Source organism: Microtus ochrogaster, linkage group LG9 (assembly GCF_000317375.1).
Source record: "Microtus ochrogaster isolate Prairie Vole_2 linkage group LG9, MicOch1.0, whole genome shotgun sequence".
Taxonomy (NCBI): Eukaryota; Metazoa; Chordata; class Mammalia; order Rodentia; family Cricetidae; genus Microtus; species Microtus ochrogaster.
This window is the reverse complement of record NC_022034.1, coordinates 6197369-6209259: the sequence shown is the minus strand read 5'-3', so window position 1 is coordinate 6209259 and position 11891 is coordinate 6197369. Positions and strand designations below refer to the sequence as shown.

The 11891-nt window shown below is 45.9% G+C and overlaps 1 protein-coding gene across 4 annotated transcripts in view; it reads right to left on the bottom strand.

Annotated features, from left to right (window-relative positions):
• The window catches only part of Pde10a (phosphodiesterase 10A), a 444083-nt gene that overhangs the window by 7847 nt on the left and 424345 nt on the right, over window positions 1–11891 (bottom strand). For all 4 annotated transcript variants that reach the window (XM_026787449.1, XM_026787447.1, XM_026787448.1 and 1 more), the window contains 3 exons: window positions 9125–9280; window positions 6918–7090; window positions 1907–2018 (listed from right to left, as the gene is read on the bottom strand). In XM_026787449.1, the coding sequence (XP_026643250.1) occupies window positions 1907–2018; window positions 6918–7090; window positions 9125–9280 (441 nt within the window). The remainder of the gene's footprint in view (window positions 1–1906; window positions 2019–6917; window positions 7091–9124; window positions 9281–11891) is intronic.

Below are 11891 nucleotides of genomic sequence, written 5' to 3'. Positions count from 1 at the left end.
TACAGACACTAGCTTCTGTTCCCTTGAGACCTGTTGAAGTCTTCTTAATGATGCACACGGAGTCATTTAAGTCAACTTTTTTTTCTTCAGAAACCAAACCTAGGACCTGCTAGTGAGCCATTAGTGGCTAGACCCCTCACTCTATGCCCTAAAACTTGTCCTGTAGCACCCAGGTCCCCAAAACACGAGTTCTTCAGCTCCCTGCTTTGCATGCAGAAACTGGTGGTCTCATCGCTTTTGTCTCTAACCAAAGGAGGGAAAACTACCAAGTTCCTGCTCAGGAAGCTGTCAGGGGTCTCAGAGGGGAACACATTTCTAGATAAGTGACTTCAGTGCGAGCTTAGAGCCAGATTAATGCTGACAAGGAAACCCAGTGACGGGCAGGCACCTAGGAAGGACTTCAAGGACTGTGAGGGGCAGAGGCAGGCTATGGCAGGGGGTGCAGGGGTGGGGGTGGAGATCTGAAGCCAATGCTGGTGGAGGATTTGACATGGGGTGCTGATGCCCAGAGCTACACTAAGGGCCAAGCAAGGATACTCTGGGACTGTGTGACCCAAGACTGCATTCTTCAGGGCTGCTCTGAAAGGCACAGGTGAGTAACGTGGCGGTGGGAGGGGTAGAGCAGGAAGCAGCAGCAGCAGCATGGTGGGGAGGAGAGCAGACACTGGACTTCAGGGGGTTGAATCAAATGCCAGGGCCTGGAGACTATTAGGGGCTCCTCCCAGGGAGGACAAGGTCCTAGAGACTGGGCAATCCATGGGGAGTGTGCAGGGAGGAATCTACACTCCGTGTCTGCCACGTCTTCATTCACAGCTTAGAAAACAACTGTAGTCGGTAAAGGATGATCTGCATGGTGTTTAAAAATGAGCGGAACAGTAGCCCAGTTTCCCCAGGCGGTGTTTCAAGACATGCTGTAGTCACAGGAACAACCACAACCACACAACCACACAACCACACAACTGACCTGACTGGCCAGGAAGGATTGGGCCAGGGGATCTCACTTTCATCAACTAAGCTTGACAGCTTCTGTTACACAGTAAAACAAAGTGAGTGAGTGAGTGAGTGAGTGAGTGAGTGAGTGAGTGAGTGAGTGAGTGAGCGTGCGCGCACATGTACGTGTGTGTGTGTGTGTGTGTGTGTGTGTGTGTAAGGGGGGGTCTGGAGCAGCAGTTCTCAACCTTCCTAATGTTGCGAGCCTTTTAGTACACTTGATCCATGTTGTGGTGACCCCCTCCAACCACAAAATTAACTTTGTTACTACTTCATAACTGTAACTTTGCTACCGTTACGAATGTTTATGTTTTCCGATGATCTTAGACAACCACTGTGGAAGGGTGGTTTAACCTCAAAGGAGTTGAGACCCACAGGTTGAGAACCGCTGCTCTAAAGGCTGGCTGCTCCATAGAAGGTAGAACCTGAGCTGGCCTGGGAACACAATGGCACTGTCTTATGCTAGGGTCAAACAAGGATGACTCTCCCCAGTTCCTCATGGGCGGCAGATACAGCCCAGGACTTCAGAGCCCTCGATATCCACTGCACATGTAAAGCAATATCCAGTAGTACATTTCCCAGTGAGCACAGATTGGCTGTCAAGAAAGGGAAGTTGCTGCAGCAATGCTCACTGAGCATGCTCTCACACTCACTCTTCCAGTGGGGATCAGGGGATCTGCCCTTAGTTGGGTAGGCTGGGATAAAGTTCTCAGCACACAACGATACTCAATGAATTTGTCATGCTATGTGACTGACCATGGGTTTCCAAGGCAACTATGAGCATGACCAATCAGGTCTTAGGCAGACTGACTGGCCACTGCACTTCATTCATTTGTTCATTCATTCATTCATTCATTCATTCACTTATTCGTTGACATTGGTAATGTCTAAGTTAATATAAGAATCAAGGACATACCTCAGCCCAGAATTCTGCGTATATATCATTTGCTGTCAATTTTGTAACTGGCCATAGTTTCGTCACAGAACAAAGATCACAGGCAGTCATCATCAATCCAATTACACGGTCTCTAGAAGATAATATAAAACTGGTGAGTGTGGTATTTGCGCTTTGCCTGGAGACCTATGGATGAGTGGGGGGGGTGGTGGTGCAGGCATCACCAGGAGTAAGGCTTGCCGGTGCGACACTTCCTGATGACAGAAAAAGCATTAAGAAGCAGAACCATGTAGTTTAGCAGGTGGGACAGCAATATGGACTTAAAAGGCAAAGTGGCTTTAGCTGTGACATCGGGTTGTACAGGAGTGCGTTCTGAGCTCCTGGTGCCTCAATATCCCTGCTGGAGCAAACACAGCAGGCAGCAGTTACCTTCCAGGTTGTCTAGCCTTCCTCAGAGCTATGGTCAAAGCTTTCACTTCACAGACCTCTGCAACTGTAATGTCACCTGAAGGGAAAACCTACATCCACCAAGTCTGAGACGTACAGAAATGCTCAACTTCTTCAAGGGAGAAGTCACATGAACAGGTCCGAGGAGGACTTGGCTGTGTGATGAGCTTGATGCATGCAGAATGGGGCGGACCATGTTCCTCCAAGGCTGTGCTATTTAGCAAGAACTTGTTCAGACTCAGACTTTGACAAAGAAAGGGGTTTTCTGTTTAGCTTCTTGGCCTCTGAGGCGATATACTGCATGTCTGACTTGCGATTTGTACACAAGTACTGCTAAATCTTTTCTCTTAAAGAAAAATAGTAATTGCTTAAAAGTTCAAAGAAACATATTGCCGGCAACTTTACTGGGTTTTCTCTGGTGATACTTAGTCTTGTGAAATGAAGTTATAAAGACCCTTCATCACCTGACATGCAGAACTGTGTCAGAGGTGAGACACACTGACACTTCCCGCTCGCAGGTATTCAGTGAGGTCTGAGGGACACAGGGCTACCAGCGGATTTCTCCGCTGGGGACACAGCCTGGACCGGTGGACACGGTTTGTCGGGCCATCTGTCAAGGTCGCAGAGACTCTCACGCAGTTCTCACTCCAGTTTGCTGAATGCCACATCATACGGTGCTGTCTGCCATCAGTCCACTTCCTGTCTTACTCACCGACCTCCACAATCTGGCTTTTTTTTAAGGGGACATCCAGAGGGCTTTTTTCATCTGTTACTGGTCATGGCGGATAACTGAGAGACGCTCGGCAGTCATGTATGGTCACCTGGCATCCCAAGTAGATGCCACTTCAAGACCCAATAGTTTAAAGTGACCAGAGAAATCTACAATTCTCTGGCTCCATTAATTTTTAGAAAAAGAAGAGCATTTTTGAATTTGGGCTTCTAAAGAATTAATTTACTAGACAGACGGAGAACATGAAAACTAGCCTTATAGTTACAAATAATTCTTTCATGCAATTTAAGTGAGTCAATCTCATTCAATGTATTTTCACCCACACCCCAACATTTTTTTACAACCCAATATTTTTTATGTTAAGTAGTACAATAAGGTTTAATATGAAAAAAAATTTCTCATATCGGAACTCTGTAAAAAGCGGTGTTAATAGCACTGGGCGTTGTAAATGTGTAGACCCTTTCCCACAGAAAACATCCTCACACTTAGAACTGTCAACATTATTGAGACAACACATCGCAAAGTCGTTATTTTATTGCTCATGAGGAAGTGCGTAGCCTGGAAATTTCCGTATTCAGTATAATTACTGTTTTTATTCACAATTATAAATCAGCTAGATGGTCATGACCACTCAGAGATGCCAGAACGGATCCTTATTCTGTTCGTGGATGTAATTAGACCTCAACCCTGAAAGGGTTCCCGCCAGCAGCTGTGCCCTGTGGGGTTCCTGCAGGAAGCATTCACAGTATAATCTCAGGGTGACCAGTCTATCGCTGCCGACCTCAGAGGGAAAGCTGAAAGCAACTCAGACAGCAATGTGCTCATGGTCCCCTAGTAACTTCAAACACATTGGCCTGCTCATTTAATTTAGCAATTCTGGATCCTGCATAATAAGACAAACTCTGCTCTCATAGAAACTTGTAGTTGGGAAAGGCAAATAACCCATAAATATTATCCAAAAAATGACACTGTGCTTTCCTTTCAGGTAAACAATTAAATGTAATACTAAAATGTCAATAATTTGGAAGATCTACAGCAGATTACCGTTTGCTTCTGACACTCACAGGAAGGGGTGCAAGCCTGTGATGTCATGTGACTCATTCCATAAGATGAAAGCCAATACAGATGGACTGCAGGGGAGCGGACGGTTGGCAGAAATGCTTCAGGAGACCTCCCAGGTCACAACACTCTTAACATCGTCAACGCAGTGGGGAAACTGAACTAGCCATTAAGTGACACTGATTTAATGCACCAAGAGGAAATACAAATGTAATTCTATTAATATAAGAATTCAGAGCTAAATATAAAAATTGAACTATAAAATGCACAAACATTTATGAAGTGTTTACATGGCTGTGGGGTTTGATAAGAGCAAGTAACTGATGTGTCTTCATGATCTGAGGTTTCTTTGTTCTTAACAGAGAATCTAGGGCTAGAGTATCACTCACTAATAGAGGGTTTCCCTGGCATGTGTGAGGCCTTGGGTTCCACCCTCAGACCACACACACACATACACACACACACACACACACACACACACACACACACACGTCGGACAATGATTTGTTAGGAGTAAACATTCAGCAGAACAAGCAAGCATTGTGGACAGACAGCACAGCAGGGCACGCGGAGGTCAGTAGTGTGAGATGCTTTGGGGCAGCAGACAAGAGTACATGGATCAGGTCTCTTCTCACCCTCCTGTGAGAATATGGGGGAATTCCTACCTTGTCTGTTTTAAAGCTTAATGTATGTATATTTCTAGCAATATATGCCATATACATACTTAATTTTTTTATTTCATGTCTATCAGTGTCTTGTCTGCTTGTGTGTCTGTGCACCATGTGCCATAGAGGCCAGAAGAAGACAATGGAAAACTGGTTTTGAGCTGTCACGTAGGTGCTAGGAACAAAACTCTGGTCCCCTGTAAAAGCAGTCAGTGCTCTTAACCACTGAGCCATCTCTCCAGTGCTATGCTATATAATGTCAAGGGTCCACAGGCATGGAAAAGATCACATGAGCAAAGTTTATTGTATCACCGTTTATAATGGCAAAGTCTAGAAACTATCACCATCAATCTGGAGAAGGTTTCTAAACCTTTACAACTATTTATGTTAGATTGTGTTATAGGATATTTTTTTAAAAAGAATGGCTCTGCAATGTTTGTCAATTTTAATATTTGCAAATTTTAATTTGTAATATTTAGGTTGGAAACAACCTAAATGCTCCTGCGCTGAAGACTGGATAAAGAAGATGTGGTATATTTACACAATGGAATACTACACAACGGGGGAAAAGATAACAATATCTTGAAATTTGTGGGCAAATGGATGGATTTAGAAAACATCATATTGAGTGAGGTAACCCAGATCCAGAAAGACAAATATAATATGTGCTCATTCATGCTCGTTCATAAGTGGCTTTTAGACATAAAGCAAAGAAAACCAGCCTACAAAGCACAGTCCTAGAGAACCTAGGCAACAAAGAGGACCCTAAGAGAGACATACATGGATCTAATCTACATGGGAAGTAGAAAAAGACAAGACCTCCTGAGTAAATTGGGAGCATGGGGACCATGGGAGACAGTAGAAGGGGGGGGGGGTGGAAGGAAGCAGAGTGGAGAAACACATACAGCTCAATAAAAACAATTAAAAAAAAAAAGGACCGGCTCTGGCATAGGCAATTTTGAGGAGAAGGCACATGGATGGGCACACACTGTAGGCACACTGTGCACACCTCTGGAGAAACAATGGGGTGATGCCGGAGCAAGCACGTGACATCCGGGTAAAAGCGAGACTGTCGCTCTCTTTCCTGCTCGGGTTTCTTCACTCGGAAGATTGTTGAGACAAACAAGTATTACCTTTAAAACTGTCAACCAACACAAACCAGTCACAGCTAATGTGTGCCACCAACACAGAGGCCCATATGCATTAAGCATAAAAAATAGACTTTCAATTTGCTGTTTAAATTTTCTATAATGACATATTAATTATTGTGACTATTTGGTTAATAAATAACTGAATATATCCAAGAGAAAAAGTAGAAGGATGGGTTTCTGAAAATAAGCATTCTTCAGGAGGGTCGACTATCCCTCCAAAGGTGCCATGAAGAGAAGGTAAACAAACTCCTCTTCCTGCACAGGGTGTGGGCACAAGAACCACACACACTGTGGGCTGAGGTGACCTGAAGCACACTGCCCTTGTGAGCATCAGGAAGGCAGAGTGGGAGGAATGAGAGGCACCTTGGAGCTTTATCAACAATGGCTCAAGTCGTCCTGGAGAGGCCTTGCTGTGTGTGAAAGAAACATGGAAAGAGAGATACACTGCATACATTTCAGGCTCGCAGAATGTGGGCGTGCCCTGGTGTGAGGGGAGCTTGCTCAGCTGCTGCTGAGCTGAGGCGCACACATCCTTAGAAAGACATCCTTTACTCCTGCGAGCTGGGCTCCAGTTCTACCCATTTGCTAAGAGCCCAAAAGCAGAGACCATCCTCTAGAAAAAAATCTAAGACCAGGTCTGGAAGGGTCCCAGAAGAGACAGGGACGGAACCAGTCAGTAGCTGTCCTTGCACCTTAGGATAAAGATGGCCTCACAGAGGAGAGGCTGACTGGATACAGATAATCACAACATGGAATCTGAGGCAGGTGAGAGACTCACACCACACTGGGCATGAAGCTGAGTCCACTCTGCAAACCATCCCCTGGAAAAACAGTGGAACCACCACCAAAATGCATGTCAGCAGAGGCATGCCCTCCGTGTGTTCTCTGCTGAAGACACACATACACACACACGTGCGCACACACATTTACAGTTCTTGGCTCACACATCAGGCTTGTAGCCTAGGCCAAGCTGTCCTTACCGATGCGATTGGTTGTGGAGGTTCAGCGACCCCGTCTGGTACATCTCCTCCAACTGCTTCCTGTTCCCAAAGTACAGGGCGAGGTCAGTGGCGATGATGGCTTTGCGGATGATCTCCAGCACCTGCTCGTACTCGCTGGAGCTCAGGGTGGAGAAGATGTTGTGCCCTTCCAGCTACAGAGAGACCAGAGGAAAACCACCAATAGCAGCGCACCTAGCTTCAGGGTATCTTCCACTACTTGGAAACAGTATGGACGGACAACAGTGCTAAATGTCACCGCAATGACAAGTTTGGGGAAACAAAGGGACCGTTTTGTTGTCATGATAGAGCAATTGCCTATGTGGACGATTTTATCTATAGGATACCACGTGGTCCCACAAAACACAAGTGGCTTTACTATGCCTTATTTCCGTGTGTTTTTATAGTGATGGACATAGGAAATATAAAGTAACGAAGTTACCAGCAGCTTTTTCTTTTGAACCTGTTAATACTAGTAATTTCATACAGTACTACAACTCATGCTTAGACAATCATCTGTATACTCAACTACTTTAGGTCACACTGTAACTAGCAGCCCACTTTCCTGGAACTCACAAGAAGCAGACACGTTAGGCACAGTCGCTGAATGTGCAAGAGCACCCAATTAAAAGAGAAAACCTCAAGAGGCAAAAAAGAAACCCAAGAGGTGTGAACACTGAGGAACTCAGCAATAACTAAAAGGGGTATAAGGCTGTGCCTCCAGACTATGTGGAGGTATCATGACATGACATTACCAGGGAAGTTCTGCCTACACCAAGCCAGAAAAACAGGACACTGGCTGCAGCCGAGAGGGTAAATTGGGATTGCACATGGGTAGTAGACACTGTGGCTCTACTGTAGGCAGAAGCCATCCACAAAAGACTTGGGTGTCAAATGGAAACCTGAAATTAGAGAAGGGTCATGGTGGGAACATGTATTCATAGATGGTGGGAGAGCAGACTGTGGATTAAACCAAAGTCGGGTGTGGGGTGCAAAGTCTTAGGCATGGAGGAGCACAGGGTATGGAAGAAGTCAAGGCTAGCCCAAAGGAAAGTGTGATGGTCTGAATGAAAATGGTCCCCATAGGCTCACAGGGAGTGGCATTACGGGGAGGTGTGATGTTGTTGGAGTAGGTGTGGCCTTGCTGGAGGAAGTTTACCACTGGTGGTGGACTCTAGGGATTCGGAAGCCCAAGTCAGGCCAAGAGTCTTTCTCTGTCCTGCTACCTATCTCCTGAATCCAGATGTAAAACTCTCAGCCTCCTCTCCAGCACCATGTTGACCACACACTGCTATGTTCTCTGCCATGATGATAATGGACTGACCCTCTGAAACTCTAAGCCAGTCCCAATTAAATGCTTTCCTTTATAAGAATTGTTGTGGCTGCCAGGCAGTGGTGGCGCATGCCTTTAATCCCAGCCTGGTGCCCAGTGACAAACTCTGAGACATAGGTCTATTGTCAGCAGACTTAGCAAGTGAAGAATTGACATGCTTTTCCTAGGGTGATTTGTATAGTAACCTGGTTAGATATCTGCAACTCTGACCTTGTTCATAGCTGTAAAGGTTTAAACTTATGATCTGTTGGCAATAGGCTTTTCATCTAGTTTAAACTTGCTTTGAGGTCAAATTGTATGCAGTTAGTCTGAGCAAAAAACAACAAAGCAGGCTTTTCCATGTCCACAGTCCTCATGGGACAAATAGATCTAGTTATGAAGCATGTCCCAGCACATATTCTATATACCAAAATTATATAGCTAAGTGAAAAGTCATCTTCCTGACCATCCACAGTTATATGTGACCATAAGATCTCACATATACATCACTTGAGATGACACACTACAGTGCAGGTGTTGGGGAGACACCAAGCTGTTCTAGCAAGAGTGAACCGCAGTTTCCAGAGTCCATGATCCTACAGGCCTTGCCTGGGCAGGATTAGCCTCCATCAGACTCAACCTTCTGGTGGACTGACATCTAAATTTATCAATTGCCATATGCTATATATTTCTATGGCCTCCGACAGAAGATACCACACAATGGCTATGGGATAGAGAGAAACCAATCTTGGATGCTGCATCCTAAAAAACTACTTGCAATTGCGTTAAAGATAAGACAGCACAGTGGACTGCAGCTGCCTCCTGCACAGTGCATTGTGTAGACCACCCCTGCCAGCACCGCAGCTTGGCACCTTACCTGCAGGATGGACACCGTCTGGGAGAAGTGGTGCTGCTCCATGGTGGAAGTGGAGTACAGTGCTGCCAGGGGATGGTCGAATTTCTGAAGGTAGCTATTACTGAAGCCCCTGTGGTCCAGGTCATGACACAGGCATGCAATTAGCAGGCCTTTGCGCTTGAAGAGATAACAGAATGTGGACATGTTTAAGACATGACAAGGGGACACCTGGGAGACTCCCAGGTTACTCACATTATATTCATTTCTGCCACTGATACATACAAATTCGTAGGAATCTTTGAAATCACACAATTTTGGGGGATCCTGTTCTTTATTTTTTTGCATGTGAACTTGACAAGCCAAATGCGTTTTCCGCTTGAACTCTGGAGAAGGGGCAGGAGCTATCAAATGCACTAAAGCCTCACTGGCAAGCTCAGTCCTGCACGGGGCAGGCAGCTTGGGTTCTCCTGGTTCTAATAAGGCCATTTCTCAGCCAATACACACCACGTGCAAACACAGGACAAATGAAAACAGCACACTGTATTGGAATAAGAAAAGTGCTATGAAACCAAAAGGAGGTAAACTTATACTGAAGAGAGCAGCCTGGGCCAGACCCAGAAAGAGCCAGACAGCAACAGAGCCCTGTGAGAAGAAGGGAGGAGGCAAGATGGGGCTTAAGATCATGGTCGAAGAGCACACCTGAGTTGGGTCAGGAGCACGCTGGAGACCTAGGGCACGGCACAGGGTCCTCACACAGTGTCATTATTCTAAATGACAAGGAGCAGAGTGAGGGGACTCCGGGATTGGCGTGTCTGCAGCTAACTGGCAGCTTTAGAAAACTGTCTAGGGATGTGTAGCAGGGGTTGCAATGATCAAGGGAAGGCAGAGAGAGCAGGACAGGGATGGAAGTGTTAAAGGCGTCAGCCAAGTCTGCATGCGGTTTTCAGGCATCCCGGGGGCTCCCTTATGAAGGACACAGGCAGCAGGCGTGGGGAATCCTGCAGGTGGCGCCGGTGAGGAGACTGGCAGAAGCCAAGGGTGACAGCGGTGGCAGGAGAGTCAAAATCGGGAAGGCAGTTGTCTGAGCCTCAAACTGGCCTTGGATGGAGAAAGGAAATGGCGGAATTCGCCAAAGCTCGGCGAGAACAGAGGAAGGCAGGAGTCTGGGCAATTCTGAACTCCAGCTCTAAGGAAACTGCGGAAAGAGGTTCCCAAAGCCAGGTGAGGGAGCGGCAGCCACGGTGACCCTAGAACAGCTGCGCCACTGCAAAAGGAGTTAAATGGGAAAAAAGCTGAAAGTCTCCACAAATAGAATGCAAATTTCAATAGGACAGAAACTTAGTCAAACGAACAGAAAGCATGCTTCATTTGAATCTTTCAAATATATTGAAGTCAACAATAGCTTGTTAAATTTTGCTAAAACTAAAGATTATTTTAGGCAACAAAAGAGCAACAACTATGAATAGTTTATTCCTTTTCAGGCCTGTGTGTGAGACAACAGCAGATGTGCAAGGGACACACACATTTGTGTGCCTGTGTAAAGGCTAGAGAAGGACATTTGATGCCCTGCTGATGTGGGATTCCCCTCCGTATGCTGTAAATATGTTTTATTACCACTGGTTAATAAAGAAACTCCTTTGGCCTATGGCAGGGCAGAATATAGCAAGATGGGAAGTCCAAGCAGAGATAGCGGAGGAAAAAAAGGCAAAGTCCGGGAGACGCCATGTAGCATCCCAAGAACCAAGAGGCAACAAACCACGAGCTTCATGGTAAAATATAAAATAACACAAATGGGCTAATTTAAGATGTAAGAGTTAGTTAATAAGAAGCTGAGCTAACAGGCCAAACAGTGTTGTAATTAATACAGATCATGTGTGATTATTCGGGTTTGGGCAGCCAGGAAAGCAAAGCAGAGTCTCTGTTTACACCTTGCTCTATTACTTCTTGCTTTATTTCTTAGTGATGGGGTCTCTCACCAAACCTGGATCTAGGTTGGTGTCCAGGAAACCCTAGCAATCCTCCTGTCTCTGCATCCCACAGAGCTGGGGTTAAACTGTGCACAGCCATGCTTGTGTGGGTCCTCAGGCTTTCACGGCCAACTTTTACCTCCTGAGCCACCCTCCCAGGCCTGCTTTTTGCTGTTTGAGGTGGTACTTTATTCCACTTCTGGAATCCACCTTCCACAGTTTCTGCTTCATCTATGACTTTGGTCTGACAGGGTGGCAAGGGCATAGGGTGGATCTGTGTTTGAGTGTGACCGTGTATTATAGATGGCTGTATTGTCCTTTAGAGTCAGAAGTGTGCACTGCTTTGCAGGGAGAAAAGATACCTGGGTCTGTGGTGTCACTGACACCACCAGGCTGGGAGCCCAAAGGAATGTGCTCAAAGTCTGGTTGTCTAGTTGTGTCAGCACCCCTGGTACCTGGGCACTAATTCTTGTCACTCAGCACTTGGCTGGGAGTGTGCTATGGTCACTGAATGTGACCATATTTGTGATTCTAAAATTGTGAAGCCTGGGAAGCTGGTTGTGTACCTCAAAGCCTGTTTCCTTAGGCTGGAGGAGACCAGATGTCACTAATGTCTTAACTACACTACATGCTTGGTGTTCTCAAATCATCCAGGTAAGTAGGTTAGCCAGGGCATATGAGCAACAAGAGAACTTCACTCTAGCTGGGTGGTAGTGGTGCATGCCTTTAATCCCAACACTGGTCTACAAAGTGAGTTCCAGGACAGCCAGGAATACACAGAAAAACCCTGTCTTAAAAAAAAACAAAAAAAACAAAAAAAA